This window comes from Schistocerca piceifrons, chromosome X (genome assembly GCF_021461385.2).
Source record: "Schistocerca piceifrons isolate TAMUIC-IGC-003096 chromosome X, iqSchPice1.1, whole genome shotgun sequence".
In the NCBI taxonomy this organism is placed as follows: Eukaryota; Metazoa; Arthropoda; class Insecta; order Orthoptera; family Acrididae; genus Schistocerca; species Schistocerca piceifrons.
Genome location: NC_060149.1, coordinates 807,989,567 through 808,015,023, shown reverse-complemented (window position 1 = coordinate 808,015,023; position 25,457 = coordinate 807,989,567). Strand labels below are relative to the sequence as shown.

Here is a 25,457-nt window from a genome sequence, read left to right as displayed (position 1 = left end):
GATCTGACTGGCTAAATTCAATGCTAAATAACTCGGAAACGGCGCAACGTATCGAATTTTTTTCGTAACATTCATATCGAAACAACTTCCGTATTTTCATTAATACCTGTTTTCAAAATATTTTACCTTTTTATTTTGCAATAAATATTTTATCCTCTTCTGATTTCATAATAATTTCTGAAAATTGGTGGAACAATTATTATCGAAATTCATTGGATTAATTTTAATGCAAGTAAGAAGTAGACATGATCCAATACCTTTTCTGAATACATGTTTGATGAGACGTCCTTTTTTTGTATAACAAATGTAATTCGTTGCTCGAGTTTCCTTAGTAGGAGGCAACTGGAAACATACCGAATAAATACACATCCGAGAAACGACAACAATCGATTGTTTTCATTTTGATCACCAGTGCTGCCAACACGACCGTATCCACAACTTCAAACAGGAGGTTACGTGCCTGTATGTGGTGTTACAAGGGTGTGCTGAAAATCACAGCTGGCCGAGCGGTTCTAGGTGCTACAGTCTGGAACCACGCGACCGCTACGGTCGCAGGTTCGAATCCTGCCTCGGGCATGGATGTGTGTGACGCCCTTAGGTTAGTTAGGTTTAAGTAGTTCTAAGTTCTAGGGGACTGGTGACCTCAGAAGTTAAGTCCCATAGTGCTCAGAGCCATCTGAAAATCAATGCCTCCGAATTTTTTTATGTCAAAACCCTTAAACATACTTTATTAACATTCTACGTCTATATTCTGCATTTCTACACATTTGCGCCCTCTGCCGCTAGCGGGCTCCGAATTGTAGTATGTAACATGTAGGTGTGTAACTCAACAATGTCGGTGCGTGAAAAACAGCGTATTGTATTCCAGTTTCGAATTCGAAGAGATGGTCCACACATGGAGCACCGTCTCCTTCAGCATGCCAATGACAGAACACACACGAGGATGCGACATCTGCAACAATCCCACACGAGTGTTCACTGCCATCAGTCATCCTCCATACGGACTCGACTTGGTCCCATCCGATTGTCATGTTTCCAAAACTTAAAGAATGTCTTAGAGGACTTCCCTTTGATAGTGATGAATCAGCGCAAGCAGAGGTGAGGTTGCGGCTCCGTCAACAAAGTCAAACATTCTACAGTGACTGAGTTAAGTATTTTTGTCTCTGATTGGGAGAAATGTGTTCGTCGCCAGAAATAAAGATATAGCCATGAAGAATAAAGATGCAGAATGTTAATAACGTTTGTTTTATTTAAAATACCTTAAGTATTTTCACATAAAAATTTCGGAGGTATTATTTTTCAGCATGCCCTCATAGAATACATAATGTCATTTTTAGTGAATACCGACGATACGCTAGAATCAAGAACTCCTCATTTCCCGGTTCTCGAACTGCTTAACGTTAGTCTACATTTACCAGTCAGTGTTCCCTGCGTTATCTCGCTCCACACATACGGTAGGCTCCTGATCATATCATTACTTCCGACACGATGAAGTACGAAATTTTTCTCGGGTGAGCTTATGACGTCGATGAGTTCCCGTAGAAGCTATGAACCGCAAAAGTGGTGAAACCGTTGACATTAACGGAGGCTCTTGTGGAGGTTATGCATGAGGCAGCTTACGTAAAGGGAGACAGCATTAGCTGGAGGCTGCAACGGCAACGAGTATTGCTGACGCAGAGCGACATATGACCCATTCACGTTAGCTGCCGCTTGACCGACTTGGAGAAGGATGCGTCTTTCACTGTGGGGACCATAGTGGAAACCACTCTTAGGAATATTCTAAATATTTTCTCGTGTGCTAGCATTGTTATTTAATTATTTTCATTACCATTCGAATTTGTGGCTTTCGACATTACATTGAGGAACCTTGCCGTCGTACAGTAAACTCCTAAAGCATCTGTTAAAAGTATTGGATGTGTTCCCCCTTACTAATTCAGTAATTATTGAGTCTGTACGTTCATCCTAGAGTCAGCATAAAATGCAATGTATTGGAATTCAATAGGTATTCTGTCAAAGTCGGCTCCAACGCTGAATCTTGCACATAACTTCGTAGCAATAATATCGCAAGTGGTTAAGACGAGTGAATATGTAAACCTTGAAAGTTATTTCTCCTGATCAGTCTCACCAAAACTGATCCATTGAGTTTCAAGTGTCGTACTGAAGAATTCACTAGATAGAGATGTATGAAGTCTATCGGCCACGAGCAGCGGCATGAGTTAATTTTGTAACATCTTGCAATGCACCTATTGTGTAATGAATTGCCCCGTGAAGAAAGTGTGTCCGTAAAATTTTAAACTGTAAGACTGCATGGTATTCCACGCGCTACACGCTACTGCAGGTATATCGATGTACCATCAATAGATTAGTCGCTTCGTCAAAGAATAGACGCCATTTACGAAAATCATCCCCTTGCCTCATACTACCCCAGGTTAGCCGAGAGCGCTAATACGCAGCTTCCTGGACTCGGGTAGGCGCTCCGGCCCCGGGTCGAATCCGCCCAGCGGATTAACGGCGAGGGCCGGTGTGCCGGCCAGCCTGGATGTGGTTTTTAGGCGGTTTTCCACATCCTACTAGGTGACTACTGGTCTGGTCCCCACGTCCCACCTCAGTTACACGACTTGCAGACATTTGAAAACGTTCGCACTATTTCATGGCTTGCCCTACAGGCAGACACCTGGGGTACACTAATTCCATCCCAGGGGGTATGGGGTGGCGACAGGAAGGGCATCTGGCCACCCTCTGAGCCCAAAGAAAATGATGATGATCCTCTTCCCTCATACTGATGCATTCGTAGAAGCGCACCGAATGAGGTGCCGCAACTCTAGGACACTGGATTCGTATGTGGGAGGCCGGCGGTTCAAAGCCTTGCGTAAACATCCAGATTTAGATTTTCCTAAATCGGTTAAGGCCAATGTCCAGATGGTTCCTCTGAAAGTGCATGGCCGATTTCTTTCTCCAACACTCGATTGCTCAGTCTCTAATGACCTCGCTGCCGACAGGATGCTAAACCCTAATCTTTCTTGCTTCTTTTCATACAACCGTCTTAAAATTACTCACTTTCGCCTTGGACTTCAGGGGTTTGTAGCAACTGCAAGTAGTAATATTTCTGTGTCAGTCGTTTCCGTAACATCTATCAAACATACGGTTGGGGAATGTTCATCCATCTACTTCCTCTGTTCGTCAACTTCTCCGGTGTACTGTACTACTTAACTGTTGGTTGTCCTTAGCCTAACTTAGTTTAAGTTAGGTTAAATAGTGTGTAAGCCTAGGGACCGATGACCTCGGCAGTTTGGTCCCGTAGGAACTTACCACCACTGTATTACTCAACCAGTATATTATTGCTCTTGGCCGAGTCGGAAACAATGACGTTACAGTAAACAAGTACAATGGTGACTAAGAAAAACGCATCGTACTGTCAATGCTTCCCGGTCAGTTGTGTATGTACTACTAGCCCCGATTAAGCGCCGACTCTCGATAAGCAGACCGAGGCGCCGTCACTCACACGTGCAATAATACTGATGTCGACTAACACTTACGAAACTCCCTCACATTCGCCCAACCATTTCTTTGGTTACACTTAGTCGACATTTTGATTTCACGTTACTGCAAAAAATCCATCATTGTAAAGTGTACATACAATCGCCGAAAGGATTTGGCACTCTATGCATCTCTGTGAAATCTTACTCTGAAGCATCTTTGTACCATTTCAACAGACTAATGCACATGAAATTTAAGCTTACCAACTGTTGTCTCGACAACAGTCTCAATGACTATTAACTGCAAACTACTGCGTTCTGGTTGTGAAGGTTGGAAACTGCTGCACAAATATAAAATTTTTTCAGTGTTTAAACCAGTAACGGCTCTGTTTACCTAAAACAATCAGAAGAGATGACTGTAGCTTTCTTTTGAATAAGAAAATGCTTTTATCTTCAAATATCCCTAACAAAATAATAGTACTTTTAGACACAATGCAGTACTCACTGCTGCTTTTGTTTATCGAAATGCAGAATACGGGTGACTGATTAAGATAAGATGGAGTGAAGTATGCAGATCACTCTAAATCCTTTGTTACCTCTAGTCCTAGTTTCTGAAACATGCGAACATTATTCTCGAGTGAAAGGTTTTTGACTGAATTGTAAACGGAATTTGTGGGAAATAATTACATGTGCATGCGAGTATATATATTGTACTTCTGTTACTATAGAAAATGTGGACAGATCTTCGTATTTTCTTCCTCCTGTTGTGTTATCATATAATTTTGCTCTAATTTATCTGTTTATATATACATTTAAACGGTAAAACTATAAACTCTTGTTTTTTGAAACCCCTTGACGGATTTCGGATCCGTGCATTCCAGGTGACCAAGAAAATGGTTCAAATGGCTCTGAGCACTATGGGACTTAACATCTGAGGTCATCAGTCCCCTAGAACTTAGAACTACTTAAACCTAACTAACCTAAGGACATCACACACATCCATGCGCGAGGCTGTATTCGAACCTGCGACCGTAGCGATCGCGCGGTACCAGACTGTAACGCCTATAACTGGGACCAAGAAAATCTAATCATACCTTACTTACATCTTTTAGTACGAACATAGTCACGATACAAAACAAACTGTCCTATGACGCTCAAACATACGGTAAGCTACAAGAAAAAGACACTTAATCGTTATTGAGGCTTATTTTACCAAAGTGAATTGGGTTATAACGCCCAAAGATTCTCTACACGAGCACCTTCTGATGAGATGCCCCAGCAGAAAGCAGTCAAACCAACCTCCAGATGATGTTAAGTCCCATAGGGCTCGCAGCCATTTGAGGCAACCTCCAGATGTCCACTGCAAAACTGACATGTTTGCTGTTCCACCTTCGTATACCTCTTTCTAGATAGTTTGAGAGAAAAAGAAAAAAAAAAAACTTTGCCGACGGTCAGATTCCGAATTGTCATTCATTGATATGAATGTCAATATCCTTTCTTATACTTAGATACACAGCCCCTATGGATTTCTTGAAATAATTCATTTTCTTGTGTTACGTTGCACTGTTTTAAACAAGCACTTTATTTCAGTTCATTTGTTGTTAGCTAGTTTCATAGCCTTAGACATTACAAAGAAAAGCGACACACAAAGTTACACCATACGCTTACATCTCATCATGATTCACATAGCAGCTTGGAAGGAACAACATGCAATTGTCGGCAGTAGATGTTGAAATAAAGGGTTTATTTGAAATAAAAAAATAGAATTATGCAGAAAAAACTGCTTCTTTCAAGATATGAATTTCCTGAGCATCTGTTACTTTCTCAAACGTAACTCAGTATTCATTTTCCCCACACCTCGGACTCCACTCATACCTTTCACGTAAGTAGCTTAGTGCCTAAAAGAGCAAAACGAAGGAGATGTGGCATGCAGTAATTAGTGTCAGAGGTTGACTGTAACTCATCTCCATGACGGCGCAAGAATCCTCAAGAACTACAGCGCTCTTTGTCTGCACAGAATGGGGTATTAGGGCTTAACGTCCCGTCGACAGCGAAGTTATTAGAGACGAAACAAAAACTTTGGCTGATCAAGAATAGACTAGAAATTGGTCGTGACGTTGTCAAAAAATTCCATCCTGGCATTAGTATGAAATGCTTTGAGAAAGTCAAAGCAAATCTAAAACTGAATCTGAGATTTTTCCTTTAGAGTGTGAGTTCAGTGCTTCAACCACTCCGTATTGCTGTAATAGAATGCTCCCTTTACAGTTCAGGCTTTCAAAACGTAAGCTGAACGCTGCTTGACAGCAGTAGTAGGTGTACTTGCACAAGACAATTAAGAATTTTTGGGTGAGTCTTGCTGAATTTATGATTGTCCATACTATCTACAGTATCGGATCAAAAGTAACCGGATACCCTATCTAATGCGGAATTGGCCACTAGATGTTACAAGAGGCAGTATAAAAGGAGGCGGGGAATACTTTTTTGTCGGTAGAGAAGCAGTAACAGGGTTACGGATCGGGAGAGCTCAGTGACTTCGAACGTGGACTAGTCATTGGGTGTCACCTGTCTAACAAATCCATCTTGGATATTACAGCCCTTCTATATTCACCCAAGTCGACTGTAGATGATTTTGTTGTGAAGTGGAAACACGAAGGAACGACTACAGACAAACCAGGATCAGGCAGACCTCATGTACAGACGGATAGGGACCGTCAAGTATCTTGGGGATGGTTTTAAAAAATTGGATGAAATAAGCGGAAGGAATCACTTGTGAGTTCCAAAGTGCTACTACCAGCCGTCCAGCTAGAGCGATGCCTAAGCGTACGAAGTTAAAACCATGTGTCGCAATGGTCGAGCGGCTCCACATAGGCCACGCATTTCTGCAGTCAGTTCTGAGTTAATGAATGACATCACTGGACAGTGAATGATTGGAAACGAGTGATTTGGAGCAATGAATCACGCTACACCGTGTAGCAATCCGATGGAAGTGTTTGGGTTTGGCGAATGCCTGGAAAACCTTACCTGCCATCATGTGTAGTGTTAACAGTGGCTTAAGGAGGAAGCGGCGTTTCAGTATGGAGATGTTTTTCGTGGTTAGGTCATAGCCTCTTGATTTCACAAAAGAAAACACTAAATGCGAACGATATGAAAATATGTTACAGGATTTTTTATGCGTGCAGCAGGGGAAAAGTTCAGAGACGACGATTGTTTGTATTAGCAACGTGTCATTAAGTGGGCAATAAAAACCCTGAAACGGACTGGCATATCCAGACTTCCGACTGGAACCCAATGGAACGCCTTTGGTAGGAGTCAGATCATCGACTTTGCTCCCAACCCCAGCTTGCAACATCACTACCGTCTCTGGTTGGAGGCTCTCGTTCCTGTAGTCATTCAGCCACCTCACTGAAAGTGTGCCGGTCACTGTGGCCGAGCGGTTCTAGGCGCTTCAGTCCGGAACCGCGCTGCTGTTACCGTCGCAGGTTCGAATCCTGGCTCGGGCATGGATGTGTGTGATGTCCATAGGTTTAAGTCTAAAGGATTGATAACCTCAGATGTTAAGTCCCATAGTGCTCAGAGCCATTTTAACTAAAAGTGCCCCCAGCCCAGTTCAAACTGTCACAGATGCGAAGGGTGCACATACCCCATATTAATGTCCTCTAATAAGTTTACGCCTCGCCTGGGCCCGACAACACCGACATTGGATTTTGATGACTGAAACATGTTGCCTGGTCGGACGAGACTCCTTTCATATTCTATCGAGCGGATGGACGTGTACGGGTGTGGAGAGAACCTCATGAATCCATGGACTCTACATGTCAACAGGGAACTGTTCAAGCTGGCGGAGTCTCTGTAATGGTGTGGGGCGTGTGCAGTTGTGACGGTACGTCTAGACACGACTCTGACAGTTGACACGTACATAAGCTTCCTGTCTGATCACCAGCATCCATTCATATCCGTTGTGAATTCCGACGGACTTGGGCAATTCCATCAGAACAAAGCGACACATTACACGTCCAGAATTGCTACAGAGTGGCTCCGGGAACACTCTTCTGAGTTGAAACACTTCCGCTGGCCACCAAACTCCCCAGACTTGAAACTTACTGAGCATATATGAGATGCCCTGCAACGTGCTGTTCAGAAGAGATCTCCACCCCCTCGTACTCATACGGAGCTATGGGCAGCCCTGCAGGATTCGTGGTGTCAGTTTTCTCTAGCGCTGCTTCAGATATTAGTCGAGTCTATGCTACGTCGTGTTGCGGCACTTCTAAGTGTTGCCGGAGCCCTACACGATATTAGGCAGGTGTACCATTTTCTTTGGCTCTTCAGTGTAAATATCTAAGACAGCTTCCTTTCTCGTTGATGCTAGATCGGTATTCCCATCACTTCGGCTGCAAAAATTGTACACTGTCGGCTTTACAACGCATGTTCATTCAATTCTTCACTCTTTAAGAAAAATTTTGTTTGCAACGAAGTTGTATTGTGTTTATTATGAAATTAAGTATTCTTGGTTTTGTTGCAGAACACCCAGCAGAATGACAACCAGGCTGTTCCTACCTTGGAGTCTCCTGGCAGGTCAGTGAATAGTGTTCACATTTACTTATAATTACCTTACAAAATATACATGTTCTGTTTTGATGTTACAGATGAAATCGGTAGGGGAGACGTGTTATATTTGTTAGCTGTTAGTTCTAGTCTACATCTGTAGTGAATAAACGAAATGTGTGCAGCATTTTTGATTAGGAATGGTAAGGTTCATGTGGTGAAAATCATACTAGGAGCTTGGCACAGACTCCTTCTAGGATGGTATACTAATTAAAAGTTCATTATTTTTATCTCCCCATTCGATAGGATGACGGTTCAAACCCGCGTCGGGCCATGCTGATTTAGGGTTTCCTTGATTTTCCTAAATAGTTTCAGGCAAATGTCGAACGGTTCCTTTGAAAGGACACGACCGACTTCCTTCCACATCCTTCCCTAATGAGAGCGATGACCTTGCTGTTTGGTCCTCTCCCCCGAGTCAACCAACCAAAACATTTTATTTCCGCTACGCAGTGACGATTGTCCAAAAGCATGTGATTGTCGCCATTAGCTAAAGAAAATTTGCTTACAGTCACACGTTTACTTCTCGTTCGAAATGAAAGTAAATGCTCTACCTGTCGTATGTCGGAATCTAATGGCCGAAACGTATCGCAAATATAAAAGGGGGGAGGTGGGAGGTAGGAAGTTCCATAACGCATCGAAATGTATTCTTATAGTAGGAAACTCTTTACACCAATTTTGGTAGAGTAACCTTCATTCTGCAAATTACGCTTACGTTCAAACGTGGCTATCAGCTGGGCAATATTCATGCATTAATGTCCTGAAAAGATTATGTAATCTTTGTTAAGACATAGTACCTGTAGATCAACAAGAAATACATTTTTTAGTTTTTATTTCAACTGAGAGCCAATAATTATCACACAGAGTAAATTTGAAATCCTTAGTACCAATAGAAGTAGAGCAGAAATTTTTTGTTGGTTGTTCTTAAGCTCCAAATAGCCGAAGACATGTAGACATTAATGAGAACGTAGGCGACGATAACGAGATAATATCCAAAACTTACACCTGTAGTGTATATGTAGTATAACACCAGAAACATTCCTTGCAATGCTAGCGAATTACATTCCCGATTGGTTGTACTACTACTTTTAGAAAATTTTCGTATGATTTCTACCAGTCATTTTGATTAAAAGCGGATTTCATCGTCATTTGAATGATATAGGTAACATCGTGGGAAGAGTTAGTGTAACGGTTTAAATTAATTTGTGTTTAAACTGGCTGCACGTTAACCAGATGAGTTTTCATAACAGTTCAATATTTAGCGCAATAACGGAATTATGTAAGTAATCCCTTCGCATTTATAGGCTACTAATTTTTAAATTAAAATTGTTGAATGAAATAGGAGTTGCCCAAAATGAACTATTTTAGTTAAATTTAGCTGTGCTAACTGTCAGGAATGTAATGTTATTACACATATAATCAAAGATTTTGGGAGAAGCGTTATTAACCCTTTTCTGAGTTAGTTTTAATGCAGAGTAACAAATGTGATTTCTTTTTTATGTTGGAATTATGGCTCTCGTTATTCTTTAAGAACTCTAATGTTAATCCCCAACAATTTCATTTCATAATGACGCTGCTAACACGTTAAACTTCTAAAGCAGTTTTCTACAGGTCCATCGGGAGTGAGAACCGTGTGCTATTGTCGTTCCCCTCTTGTTCGCAATCGAAACTTTTTTCTTAAAGATAAGTTACCTGCGAATATAACTATGTATCATATAACTGAATGAAAATAAAAGCAGTACGTTAATTTTACGTTTTGTTTTTCTCAGAAATTGCAGAGCCACGAAGTCCCGGAACGACTGTACCGAGTGGTTGTACGAAGCTCTTACATGGGTGTTACAGCAAAGGACTTTAAAACTCTGTAATGATAGAGAAATTTATTGAGATAACTTATAGAATCGGTAGATGTGTCCTTATGTAGCAAACTACATCAGGTTTCACATAAAAGTGTCCAGCGTCATTTTGGTTAGATGTAACTACCACTTGTGACGCGACAATCATCTCACCGGTAATCGATTTCTTCCCACACTCGTTCATAAGGTCAGGCGTAACTTGCGCAACGGTAGCGCAGATTCGATTTTTGAGATCGTCTAAATTGTTTGGTTGGGGGGACGAACGTACACATGTCCTTTAATGAAACTCCAGAGAAAGAAATCCAGTGGTACCAAGTCTGGGGAGCAAGGTGGCCGTGCGATTGGCCCTTTACAGCCAATTCACCGACCTGGGAAGCGATTGTCGAGGGAATTGCGAACATCCCTGAGGAAATGAGGTGGTGCACTGTCTTGCTGGTAGTAAACCATCCCATCTCGGTCACTCTAATCGATCTGTGGAATTAGATTATTAGAAAGTGTGCACTACGCTGGCGCTCATGGTGGCGGAATGGGGTACTGATGCATTACGTGAATCAAACTTGATGTTGTTTAGCACAAAATGACACATTTGCCGATTCTGTAACTTATCTCAATAAATTTGTGTATCATTCCAAAGTTGTAAAGTCCTTGTTGACTCACCCTGTGAAGTCTCAATGCTAAACACTTATGAAAATTGCTGCCTTATGTATTAGCTCTTATCCACGGTGTGAACTGATCAATGGTTTTGTACACTTGGTGTGATAAACAGAATGGTAAATTTTGGAGGAAAATAGATACCATTGCAGAAAGAATTACTGAAAGTGTTATCTACAATTTCCTCTGTAGTTTTTTTCTAATGGGCCTAATGTAGATGTTCTAGTCCTGTGCAAACATAATTAATCCAGAGTTGTGTATATTGAATGTCTGGTCATTTACTTATACGAGGGTCGTTTGAAAAGTTCGTGCAAAAATTGAAACTGCTTCATTCTTTGGGGTAAACCTTTATTTTATTTTTCGACGTTGTCTCCTTTTAGACTTCCACACTTAGTCCAACGCTGTTTCAATTTGTTAATCCCTTCCGAATAATAGGAATTGTCGAAACCTGTAAAATAGCTATTAGTTGCTGCAATCACCTCCTCGTTTGAATAAAATCTTTGTCCCGCCAGCCATTTCTTTAAATTGGGGAACAAATAGTAGTCCGTGGGAACCAAGTCTGGAGAATAGGGGGGATGTGAAACTCGTTGGAATCCTATTTCCACTAATTTTGCGACCACAATTGCTGAGGTGTGTGCTGGTGCACTGTCGCGATGGAAAAGGACTTTTTTGCGGTCCAATCGCTCGGTTTTCCAACGGTCCAATAACGATGGCTCTCTCTAAGTACTATAGAACTTAACATCTGATGTCATCAGTCCCCTAGACTTAGAACTACCTAAAACTAACTAATCTAACTGCATCACACACATCCATGCCCGAGGCAGGATTAGAACCTGCGACCGTAGCAGCAGCGCGGTTCCAAACTGGAGCGCTTAGAACCGCTCGGCCACAGCGACAGGCCCAATAACGATGAATAATATTCACCTTTAATAGTTTTGCCCTTTTCCAGATACTCTATGAAGATTATCCCTTGCGAATCCCAAAAGACAGTCGCCATAACCTTTCCGACCGAAGGGATGGTCTTCGCCTATTTCGGTGCAGATTCTCCCTTGGTAACCCATTGTTTAGATTGTTGTTTGATCTCAGGAGTGTTGTAATGTATCCATGTTTCATCCACAGTGACGAAACGACGCTTAAAGTCCTGCGGATTCTTCCTGAACAGCTACAAACCATCCTTGCAACACTTCACTCGATTCCGTTTCTGGTCAAGCGTGAGCAGTCTCGGAACCCATCTTGCGGATAGCTTTCTCATGTCCAAATATTTATGCAAAATATTATGTACCCGTTCATTCGAGGTGCCCACAGCACTAGCAATCTCACGCACCTTAACTCTTCTGTCATCCATGACCATATCATGGATTTTATCACTGATTTCTGGAGCCGTAACCTCCACAGGGCGTCCAGAACGTTCAGCATCACTTGTGCCCTTATGGCCACTCCAAAAATTTTGAAACCACTTATAAACTGTTCTAATCGAAGGCGCAGAGTCACCGTAATGTTTATAAAGCTTCTCTTTAGTCTCCTGAGGCGTTTTGACTTTGATAAAGTAATGTTTAATCACCACACGAAATTCTTTTTCGTCCATTTTTTGACAATCACTTTACTTCCTTGATTCACACGAATGCCAAACACAAAGAAATACACCAATATGGCTGAAACTTGGTGTGCGTTCTTTCCAAAGATGCTACTAACTAAACATGACCTCGATAGGCACCGGTGGTGCCATCTCTCGGACTTTGCACGGACTTTTCATACGCCCCTCGTATGCAGACCTGAGAAAGTGAATAATGATTTTTCCCTAGTCAGAAGAATCTCCCCTCTCCCCTTTATAACATAGCACTAGTTTCTTTATTATCTTTGTTCAGTATGACGTAAGTCATGTGTCACCTACATCAGTAACTCTGCTTAAGACTGGTTGTCTAGAACTCGTACATCTTTTTAAAAAATTGAAATTCTGAGGTTCCATTTTCTGTGATTTCTTTAAAGTTGTACTCACTACGTAATTCAGACCTTTGAAGCGTTATTGAGGAGAAAGTCGTATAATTATCGTTTAGGCAGCTTCCTGGTTAGCCGCCGCGAGCACAATGAGCGTAGTTGCAGAAACGGTCTGCTCATTCAAGTGCGCCGTGCGAGCGCCATTGTTCTCCGCGTGACACGGACTCGGACGTGGCTAGGTGCGTGCGCCAGCCGCTGTCTCCTGGACATCACACTCAGCCTAACACCGCTTCTCATTCAACTACATTCTGAACAAGTCATCTTTCCACCCACAATGTCATATTATTATGATCTTGTTTCTGCAATCTTTCATGATACGGGCGCACTCTCTGTCTTTAGTGACCCGGGTACATCAAGAGACAATTATTTCTGGATGCAGCTCGACGCGCAGATACCTTGCCTGTTTAGATTAGATTAATACTTGTACCATAGAGCATGAATACGACACTTCGTAATGATGTGGAACGTGTCAGGTTAATAAAAGATGTCTGTACAAGATATTACATTACACAAAATATTGCATGACACTAATGTTTAAGTTTTTTTCCCTTAATTTATATCTAAAATTCAGCCAATGAGTAGAAGAAGTTGTCATCTAGAAATTCTTTTAATTTATTTTTAAATGATAGTTGGCTATCTGTCAGGCTTTTGATGCTGTTTGGTAGGTGACCAAAGACTTGTGGCAGCATAATTTACCCCTTTCTGTGCCAAAGTCAGATTTAACCCTGCATAGTGAATATCATCCTTTCTCCTGGTGTTGTAGCTATGCACACTGCTATTACTTTTGAACTGGGTTGGATTATTAACAACAAATTTCATAAGTGAATATATATACTGTGAGGTTACTGAGAGAATCCCTAGATCCTTAAATAGATGTCTGCAGGATGACCGTGGGTGGGCTCCAGCAATTATTCTGATTACACGTTTTTGAGCAATGAATACTTTTCTACTCAACGATGAATTACCCCAGAATATGATGCCATACGAAAGCAGTGAATGAAAGTAGGCATAGTAAGCTAATTTACTGAGATTCTTATCACCGAAATTTGCAATAACCCTAATAGCATACGTAGCTGAACTCAGACGTTACAGCAGACCATCAATGTGTTGCTTCCAGTTTAACCTCTCATCAATGGACACACCTAAAAATTTTGAAAATTCTACCTTAGCTACAGACTTCTGTTCAAAGTCTATATTTATTACTGGAGTTGTGCCATTTACTGTACGGAACTGTATATACTGTGTTTTATCAAAATTTAAAGAGAGTCCGTTTGCTGAGAACCACTAAATAATTTTGTGAAAAACATCATTTACAATTACATCACTTAGTTCTTGGTTTTTGGATGTTATTACTATACTTGTATCATCAGCAAAAAGAACTAACTTTGCATCTTCAACAATGTGGAATGGTAAGAACAGTAAAGGACCTAAGACCGAACCCTGTGGAAACCGGTACTTGATAGCCCCCCAGTTTGAGGAATCAGCTGTTGTTTTAACATTGCATGAACCACTTATTTCAACTTTCTCCATTCTTCCAGTTAAGTATGTGGACGTAAACTTGTAGGCAAGTACCAGCGTTCTGAGCAATAGAAAGGTTGTGCTGTAGAGTTCCTTTATAGATCCATTCCATATCATCCTGGCGCAAAAATTATAAATTATCTCTTAGAAGGCGGAGATGTGAAGTTGTGCACTTCACGAAACATTGATATACTTGACCTTAAGCCTACACGCTTAATTATTTGCAACAATTTACAATACTTCGGAAAAACAGTGTGTGGATATGAAGGGGAAAAACTTCATAAGCTCATCTGGAGATAAAGAAAGTGGTCTTTGATTCACTCATAGTATACTCAGAAAACGCAGTTCATATATGGAAAGAACTCCTTAGGAAAATATTTTACGACGTACAGGCAAATAATCTCAAGGCTGCACGCTAGTGGTGAATATGAAACAAGGCAAATACTAGGAAATGTGCAATAACAAGTGTCAGCATATTATGTACACGCCTGTATGATCCCTTTATGGTGTTCGTTGAACATTCAACACGAATTTGTTATTGCGTGTATAGTGAAAGCTATTTTCTCACTGTAGTCTATTATGAATGACATAAAGCAGGCAATAAATATTACACCATAGGTCGTGAATGTACAGTTGCGTAACTGCAGGAATAAAATGACAGTCAGTGACGAGCACAAGGAATTGTGTGCGTTTAAACCAACTTGCCCCAGCTAATACCTGTTACACGAAAGAGCGCAATTATTAATTATATTAGCTGAGCAGTTTGGTTTCAGCTGAACAGTCAAACTAGGCAAATTTTAAATTCATATCCATGGCTGGTTACGTTGGACGCAAATTTTCTATCATGTGTACTGAGTATACCTTGTCTTTTGAAACAACTACGATAGAGGTTCCGTAATGCGAAAGCAGCAGCAGCAATCAAACAGCACTGCAACACACAGCCAGCCTGTGTGACCGCGCGGTTCTAGGCGCTTCAGTCTGGAACCGCGCGACCGCTCCGCTCGCAGGTTCGAATCCTGCCTCGGGCATGGATGTGTGTGATGTCCTTAGGTTAGTTAGGTTTAAGTAGTTCTACGTTCTAGGGGACTGATGACCTCAGATGTTAAGTCCCATGGTGCTCAGAGCCATTTGAACCATTTTTTGCAACACACACAAACTTGTTCGCTTACTAGGAAAACTTCTGGGTGCTCGTCTCGGATTGGCTGTCGTTTAAAGGCCGTACCTCCACAACGGTGCATTTCCGATCTATGGTTATCTTCGAAATTTTGATCAATTCGACTGCTCTGACATAGTAATCATCTAGTTCTTCTGCATCCTTTACTACAGCCCATCATCAAAGCAATAAAACCTTAGTATTTGCTCTCATCAGATAGCGTAAGGCATGGCCAAATGAAAAGGAGACCTTCGCTGTAGGGGCTCTGTATATCATCCCAGTAGGTGACTGTGTTTACCGTGAGATGTTGTGGTGGCTTTCCCAGTTGCACAAGCGGGGAGAGCAACTTCGCAGCAATTCCCCGATTTACCGAGCGAGGTGGCGCAGTGGTTAGCACACGGGACTCGCATTCGGGAGGACGACGGTTCAATCCCGTCTCCAGCCATCCTGATTTAGGTTTTCCGTGATTTCCCTAAATCGTTTCAGGCAAATGCCGGGATGGTTCCTTTCAAAGGGCACGGCCGATTTCCTTCCCCATCCTTCCCTAACCCGAGCTCACGCTCCGTCTCTAATGACCTCGTTGTCGACGGGACGTTAAACAACACTAACCTAATTCCCCGATTTCTGGAGAGCTGTTCCCGTAGTCCGCTGCATGACAGATTCTTCCCAATTAGCACAAAGAACGGTTACCCAATTTCTGTGAGCAGAACGGGGAGCATACTCCACAAATTTATCACAACATGGTTAAAAAGTGGCTCTGAGCACTATGGGACTTAACGTCTGAGGTCATCAGTCCCCTAGAACTTCGAACTACTTAAACCTAACTAACCTAAGGACATCACACACATCCATGCCCGAGCAGGATTCGAATCTGCGACCGTAGCAGTCACGCGGTTCCGGACTGAAGTGCCAAGAACCGCTCGGCCACCGCAGTCGGCTATCGCAACATGGAAAAGGTGTACGGAGAGCTGCGTCTCACGTGGTGCATAATATTCCGGTGGTGTCAGCGTTATGAGGTGGGAGTACGGTCAAGAATACCCTAGAACTCCTTCAACAATTTCGTGAGAGGAACATTCTCCTTACGGCCTCCATATCTCCCCATGTGACTCGCTTGTCTCAAACTCTGATCGGTCAGAGGTTCACCTGTGACAATGAAGGGCAGGACACGGTGAAAGACTGGATCCGTCAGCGACCCAGGAGTTTCTAAGCTCAAACCATCCACTCCGTTCCTATGCGCTGATATGTGTATCAGTACCGATGGCAATTATGTATAGTTGTACTGTTCCACATGAACTGTAATTATAATATTACCATTAAAATTTCTGTACTTGTAACTGTAGTCTCCTTTTCATTTGGGCACACATTATATACTAGTTGAGCATTTTGCTTAATATCACACTGTTATCAATGTGGCCAGCATCAGAGAAGTGATTCACTGAGTTTTTGTGGTTTTAAAAGCAAATTACTGTACTCATTCATATTTATTAAGTCCTATCAACTCTTTCAGGCTTCGCAAGGATAGCATTAAGTATCTACGGCCAGGTGAATTGTCTGGCGCACCGGTAATAAATTATACGCACAAACATTCCTCATGGACCAGTACATATCTTAGTAAAAACTGTTACCAAATTCCTGCAGTAATTCCTGAACTTAGCCTTCACGTACACACGGAAAAACGCGTTGAGGGACTTAAACTTATGTATAGAAGAAGAAAAAGAAGAACACTACATAGATTATTTTAATAATAATTTCGTTTGGCTCAATGGGTTCGATCAAGCCTTTCAACTGGACGATACTTCGGCGACTTACTTGTCCCTAATCTACACGAGTTATCTGACCGGAGCAAGAGGACCTATACACTTAGGTGACCAAAGTCATGGGATACCTGCTATAATCGTGTCGGAACTCCTTCTGTCCGGCGTAGTGCAGCGGCGGGACGTGGTATGGACTCGACAATTCGCTGGAATTATCCTGCACAAGTAATGAGCCTCTACAGCCGTCCATAATTGCGAACGCTTTGCTGGTGCAGGATTTGGTCTACGAGCTGACCACTCATGTTCCATGCGATTCATGTCTGGCGGTCTGGGTGGCCAAATTATTGGCGTGGATTGTCCAGAATGTTCTTCAAATCAATCGCGAACAGTTGTGGCCCACTGACATGACATCGTTGTTTGGGAACATGACTTCCGTGAATGGCTGCAAATGGTCTCCATAGCAGGAAATCAAGACGACGCCACGGCCCACACCGCTTCGGAGCCACCACCATTTGCACAGAGGCTTCTTGACAACCTGTGTCCATGGCTTCGTTCTGTCTTCTCCTCACACGAACCCAACCATCAACTCTTAAGAACTGAAATCGGGACTCATCTAACCAGGCCACGGTTGTCCATTCGTCTGAGGTCTAACCGATGTGGTCACGAGCCCGGGGGAAACGCTGCAGACGATGTCGTGCTGTTAGCAAAGGCACTCGCGTTGGTCGTCTGCTGCCACAGCCCATTAACTCCAGATTTCGCCACTGTCCTAACCGATATGTTCCACGTACATCCAACAATGATTTCTATGGCTGTTTCGCGCAGTATTAGCACTGACAGCTCTACGCAAACGCCCTTGCTATCAATCGTTAAGTGAAGGCCATCGCCCATTGCGTTGCCCGTGGTGAGAGGTAATGCCTGGAATTTGTTATTCTTGGTACAATCTTGAGACTATGGATCTCGGAATAATGAATTCCCTAACGATTTCCGAAATAGAACTTCCCATGGGTCTAGCTCGAACTATCAGTCCGCGTTCAAAGTCTGTTAATTCCCGTCGTGTGGCCATAATCACCTCGGAAACCTTTCCACGTCAGTCACCTGAGTATAAACGACAGCTCCGCCAATGCACTACTCTTTTATACCTTGTGTACGCCATACCACCACCATCTGTACACGTGCATCCCACGACTTTTGCCACATCAGTGTAATTTATCGCGGAATCCGCGCCACTTGTTTTGCACGTGAACCTCCACATCACTGAGAGGTGAATCCTAGGTTAAAATACAGATTTAAAAGTCCGTTGGCCGAGCGGGATTCGATGACACTAGCTTTCGGTTTCCAGGTATAAGCTTTACTGTCAGTTTTGTTTTTAGACCATCGGGTCTGACGTACAATGCTTCACTATTCTCTGGGGTTCAGGCGATTGTTTACTACAACTCCTCCCTCCAGATACCGCGTCCTCTGCAGCTTACCAGCTAGTAACTCCCATTATTATCACTAGATGTCACTCCAAAAGCCAATTAATTATGGAAGAGACAACGATACATATATGACTCACTCATCATTACTTATTTATAACAAACTATACACACAGGCTTTCCTCGTGAATTAATGAAAATTGTATCATGAGGTTAACTGTAACATACAGACAGAAAAACGCAGCAGGGAGCTTTAGTTTACAATATGTATCGATATTAATCCAATCTTTACCTATTGTTGAAATATTTCCAGAAAGTTATAGCTAACTAATATCTCTACAATAAAATAAGGCTAATCATTTTCAGTTAGTGAAATTGTGTGTGTGCCTTATCCTGTATTTGCATGTAAATAATTTTGGAGGCGAAGTCCGCCTTACACAGAATGCAGTTTCTACTTGAATATATTTTGCGTCTGTTTTTTGCATGGCCAGTAGTATAATTTTTTCAAAGTATTCTGTTCTGCTGTATCATTCAGATGTTTGGTAGATACTTTAGAGGTAGATGCATTAGAGCCTTTAACTAGAGTTATTAGTATATTACACCATCCGCAAAATAAGTATACGTTTTATCAAGTAAGTTAAAAACATTTTCAAGGCTTAGAAACATAGATATGAATAGTAACAGTCATCTCTTATGTTTTCTAAAGCAAAAACCTTGACATATTGTGAATAGTTTTTCAGTAAAACACTTGATTGGCTGTCACTGTATTCTTGTAAGTTATAAGTGTATAGTGTAGCTGCCATATCATTGAATGATGTAATAGTTACAAATAACCACGGTAATCAAGTAAATGAAGAAGTAGATAGTCTAATAATTCTAGCTAATATTAACAGTAACGCCATAAAAGGTAATTACCCAGAGACGATGGTAGAAAAGTGAGGAATCATGTATGAATGAAAATAAACAAAACTGTGTTCAGTAAAATGAACACACAATCTCCAAAATAATAATAGTTCGCCAGAAAGACACTTAAGCAACAACGCACATGAGACAGAGTCGATTTCCTGTGGTTCCATTAACGATTCCGGTTGGTAGCTCTAACGGTACGTGCATTAAGACCACGAGTGTTGACGTCCTTCTCATACTTTCCCTCTTAATCGATTGAAAAGTGAACGGAGGGTCTCCGTCTAAGACGACCTAGATGTCTACGGAACCTGATATGAACGGTTATCACTAAATACGTGTAGAGATTGTAAACTCCGCGCTGAGTTTTTCAGTACTTAATACTGAATCACCTGCTTGCATATTTAGGTCAGAGACTGACACCGTATTTCATTTCCGGCGTTAAGGAGGACGTCTGATCCTTCACACCGTAATGCGTAACTCCGGCACAGGAAGGTAAGACTATTCGAGACGAAGGATCTGACTTCTTGATACCGTGGAAAATACCATGCGCTATTATTTTATTTTTAGTTTCTGTTCTTTCGGACTGATATTTAAAATAGGGACACTATCAGAGCCATAGCTCTAGTCTTAGAGCTATATACGGAAGTCTGGAGTAAAGTAAACTTTTCTGGAAGATAATAATTAATACTATTAAAACTGTGTAAGTCAACAAACGTCTGCAACTGAAACAACAATATAAATTCATAAGATTTTACAGATCTGAAAGGTAGAAGTAGCGGCAACAACGTTGAACTTATTAACGAGGATGAATAGGAAACCTAATTTCAGAGTTCACTACAGAGATAAAGCAATATGAAAGTGTTGTAGAGACACTGAGACTGAAGAAAAGGTGTAAATGTGGATCGTTTCTATTCATAAACACATTGTGTGTAGTCGATGACTGGTTAAATGTACAAGTTAATAGAAAATAATAGCAAGTGTATCGAATAATTTGCATATATATAGTTGTAAATGATTGATTAGAACGAGCACAGGCCATCACAATCATGTAGCAATAATTTTCCCCTGTACGACGACAGACAGAAGAAAAACCAACGGAATATGAAAGGAAGCCACCTAAGTAAACGTTGAAAACTACTTATGCCTCAGAAAATTGTAAACACCAAGCAGCATTATTAACTATAATAGCGTAAATCAGTGTGTCGGATTACCGCATTACTAATACTACAGGATACCTCTTCGCTTTTCACGATTTTTCTGAAAAACTGCCGTTACTTATGGCGTTTGTACATATGACGTCGACCATGGTAATACATAATACATTGCTATGAGTGCCTATACATATTCTAGAGAACGGTAAAACTCTGGTAGCGTCACTGAATTTTCACAAAAATTGAGCGACTTCGTAATGTTCAGTACACATGACGGATGCTTATTTGCATCCACTGAAGTCTGAGTAGGTTGAAACTTATTATCAAATTAATAACGTGTGCTGACACAGGATTAGAAAGCAATTTTTACAAACCAGAAAAATTTCATTGAAGCGTACACTCCGTTACAGAATGAAAGATTTTTTCGACAAACTAGGATGCTTACGTAAAGATGAAATTACAGATATTAAATGGAGACATGACACGTGACGTCAGACTACTGAGAGAGTCTATTCTTTCTTCATCCGTGTTTGTACCGGAAATAACGCATTAAAAGTAAGTTAAGCAATGGTAGACAATGGCAGCTATTGCTGCAAGTAAGAATTGTCCGGACCGACCTGAAACGCCCCACTGACTAACGTGCTAATGAGATTTAATACAGCTACTAAAAGGCATATGTCCGAAGGAGAGTGGTGCGTTCGTTACCTCTCATGAGAGTGCTTCTCTGAAATCTACAGCCCAGAAGGCGGGTTCTTGGCTGGGATCACGGTAACGAGTCACAACACGATTTGTGTCAAGCTGATGGCTGGATTCTGGTGTATCACGGCCTACATGAATCAGCATATTCTGTGTGTCAACGAGGCATTGATAGGTCGTGGGTTGTTCTCTCGAGACGTGGACTGGATCCATTGGTTTTTCCACGCGTAGCAGTTTTAGGCCTTACGAAATGTACCAGAAATAGAACACAACAGAAATCTTTCTGCACGAGAATGTGCCTGCATATCGGTCAACATAGACTTGTTTAATGAGTTTTTAGAGATTTTCTGACAAAGTTTCTGACAACGTAATGACTCGATGGCAACTCTGTTTAGCTGAGGAGACTACTTCGTACTGAAGACGCTTTCCATACAGAGAAAAGAGAAAATATTAGACGGTGTGAACAAGGATCAGTATTAAATCCAGACATATTGTGTGTATTTTGTGGCAGGTTAACTTTACAAGTTATCAGTAAATAATCGCATGTGTTTCAGAGGATATACGTATATAGAGTGCAGAAAATCTGCGTGTACAAGTTTTTTGAGTTGTTGGATGAGACAAAAAGAAACAGTACTGTTATATGATACAAATGCCACATGTGCACCATTTCCCCGTTACGGGTCTTTGAAGGGTTTGACAATGGACTTACTTTAGGCTAACGTTCACTGATTTTACTGCTTCGTATGCAGCACGTTGACAATGGAATCAGATTCGGAACACGATTAAATCATACTGCAAGGAAGTGTAAGTTTTTATTACTGCTAGCAGTGTCCATGCCCCTGGAAAAACAGCTACAATACAGCGGCGATGTAGGGTTGAAACACAAGCATCAGTGTGCATTACAGTAGCAGACAGTCAACACGGACCTGGACAAGATGAGAAGGGCTTTACTCGTAAAACTGTTTTTATCAAAACGATACTGCTGCTGATCTTTGCGAGTATCGACGCTCTAAAGGGATACAGAGAGGTCCTCTTTCTGCACCGGCGTTGAGAAACATAAGTCGCAAGTTCGAATTAACTGGAGATTTGGGAATTGTTCCTGGGTGAGGCTGACGGCCAGTCACGCCACAAGCTGTTGAAGAAGTTACTGTTTCCATGACTGGGAGTGCTGGCTTCAAAGATCGATCTTCAAGCAGTGTGCAAGCTGTGCCGCGACAGCTGAACATTCCGTGGTCCACCGTTCGAAAAATGCTGCAAGCAGTTGTGAAATGGTTTCTCTAGTGCGGTTTCAAGCTGTCGTGGAGGCAGATGGTCGTCACGTTGAGCAACTGTTCCAACCTGGAACGCAAACGTGGTACGCTGTTAATAAATGTTACCCTCTCATGTGGAAATTAAAATGTGTTTCTTTCAGTGGTTTATTCATTATTTCTCTACCGGGTATCCTTACAAATGTTTCCACAAAGTTTCATTGTTCTACGATGGGAACCCTCTCAAGTAGAGAAAGTTTAATTATAACCACCCTGCAGCATGTTGTTGAAAAGTTTCCATCTTTCGATGACATGCTGTGAGGTTTCGCAGACAAATGTTTAGTGATGTGTGTGTGGCGATCATGTAAACAATGGAGCGCAAATATTTTCATGAAAATATTGAATTACGGACTAAGATGAAGCATTTCGCTTCGAAAGGTTTAACTCCAAGGAATACAAAAGAGGAGTTCTATTCGACATTAAAGACTTTCGACCTTCATTCTCGACCGTTGAGAAGTAGGTTTCTGAATTTAAGCGTGGCCGGACGCCCATTGAATGTGATAAGTGTTCACGTCATACAAAAAAAACCTATGGGACTGCCGAGATAGTGAAATGGGATAAATTAAAAGTACTGTACTCAATCATCGTCTACTTAAGATTCACGAGGTCACTAACATGACAAAGACCGCTATACGCCGTTCTCATCACATTTTGCAGGAAAGTTTGGTTATGAAAATCCTTTCTGCTCGATAGGTCACGACCCAAAATTATTCTAATGAGTACTCGTTAAACGCAACTACAGTGAGTTTCTTCGATTTTCGTAATATTACATAAATACATGTGTTCCCATTTACACGCCAAAGACGGAGGATGAGACGAAATAGACGGTGTCCTCAGCAGAAAGTGCACAAAAGAAAGTATGAACGGTTACATACGCAAGAAAAGTCAAGACTGTCATTATCACGGGTTCTTATGAAGCAGTGGACACAGACGATCTTCACAATGGCAGAAGCATCACCGATCAGTTTTATGCTTACTACTTGACAATATGACCGATGCTATTCAGCCCGAATGTCCACACCTTGAAAAGAAGTAAATTGTCTCCTATCACGAAAGGAAACACCGCTGTTGCCTAACTGCGTCGTCTCACCTCATAGTGCTTCCGCATCCCTTCATTTATTCGTATATGGACCCTAACAATTATTGTTTGTCCGTAGACGTGCAGAAATTACTTGTTGAAGATCCTCAACAATAATGAGGTTGAAGCTGAGACGGACGCTTATTGTGAGAAGTCAGAGATTGCAAAAAATTAGCAAATTAAAATAATTTAATTTACAAATACGGGAGTAGTGGATATATGTTTATGTTTCAAAGTTGTGGCGTCGTTGTGAGGCTGGCTGATGCTAAGCTAAGCGAAGCACGGAAGCCGAGTCGGAGGCTGGCGGCGGAAGCCAGTTGGCGCCTGGTGGTGCCTTTCTCCAGAGCTTCCTGGCCGCCGGCCGACATGCTTCGTCGCGCGCCTCCCACCGTTTTTACTGGAAAAACATCGCTGCTGCACCCGACAGCTTCTTCTTCCCTTTAATCATTTTTCTCTCAATCGCCACACCGTCCAACGTATGATCGACGCCCAACGATTACTGTCACTCCAATGACACTGCGGCGCCACGTAAGTATTATGGCACTTTGGAAAGTTCGCCACATTGCCGATGGCATCAATACCAAATGAAATGTGGTTTTCAGTTTGTTCGCACGATGACGTAAGTATCGTACTGGTTTTATCTGTGTATTAGTCCCGTTGCAAATCCTGCCTCGTGATGACTGGGTGTTGTGCGATGTCCTTAGGTTAGTTAGGTTTAAGTAGTTCTAAGTTCTAGGGGACTGATGACCATTGATGTTAAGTCCCATAGTGCTCAGAGCCATTTGAACCAACCCGTTGCAAATCATATTCATCTGAATGCAAGAGCACATAAAAAAAAATTGAAAATGAAATGATTTAGACCAGTAGTCGTCAAATTGCAGCCCGCGTGCCGCATGGTGCCCGGATTATTCGTACGGCCCGCGGTTCTCAGCCGTAGTTCACACAGAGGTGACAAAAAGTCATGGGACAGCGATATCCTCATATACAGATGGCGGTAGTTTCGCTTACGCAAGGTATAAAAGGGCAGTTCATTGGCGTAATTGTCATTTCTATTCAGTTTACTCATGTGAAAAGGTTTCCGTCATGATTATGGCCGCGCGACGGGAATTGATAGACTTTGAATGTGGAATGGTAATTGGAGCTAGATGCATGGGATATTTCATTTGCGATATCGTTAGAGAATTTAATATTCCGAGTGTCAAGAGTGTGCCAAGAATACTAAATTCCAGGCATTACCTCTCACCACGGACAAAGCAATGACGAACGTCCTCCACTTAACGACCGAAAGCGGTGGCGTTTCTGTAGAGTTATCAGTGCTGACAGACAAGCAACACTGTGGGAAATAACCGCAGAAACCATTGTGGGATGTGCGACGAGAGCGTCCGTTAGGACAGTGCCACGAAATCTGGCGTTAATGGGCTACGGCAGCAGACGACCGACACGAGTGCGTTTTCTAACAGCGCGACATCGCCTGCAGCGCCTCTCATGGGCTCGTGACCGTATAGGCTGGATCCTAGACGATTGCGCAGTAGAGTTCCGATTTCAGTTGACAAGAGCTGACAGCAGAGTTAGAGCGTGGCGCAGACCCCGCCAAGCAATGGACCCAAGTTCTCAACAAAGCACTGAGCAAGCTGGTGGTGTCTCCATAATGGTGTGGGCTGTGTTTACATGGAATGGAATGGTTCATCCGATCCAACTGAACCGATCATTGACTCGAAATGGTTATGTTCGGTTCTTTGGAGACCATTTGCAGCCATTCATGGACTTCATGTGCCCAAATATCGATGGAATTGTCACCGGATCGCAATTGTTCACGATTGTTTTGAAGATCATTCTGGACAATTCAGGCGAATTATTTGGCCATCCAGATCGACCGACATGAATCCCATGGGACACAATCGAGTG

At 42.1% G+C, this 25,457-nt stretch overlaps 1 protein-coding gene across 1 annotated transcript in view; it reads left to right on the top strand.

The window, feature by feature from the left end:
* The window catches only part of LOC124721856 (proteoglycan 4-like), a 321,571-nt gene that overhangs the window by 97,840 nt on the left and 198,274 nt on the right, over positions 1 to 25,457 (top strand). Inside the window, exon 2 of the mRNA XM_047246990.1 lies at positions 7,996 to 8,048. Within this exon, the coding sequence (XP_047102946.1) occupies positions 8,009 to 8,048 (40 nt within the window). The 5' untranslated portion in view covers positions 7,996 to 8,008. The remainder of the gene's footprint in view (positions 1 to 7,995; positions 8,049 to 25,457) is intronic.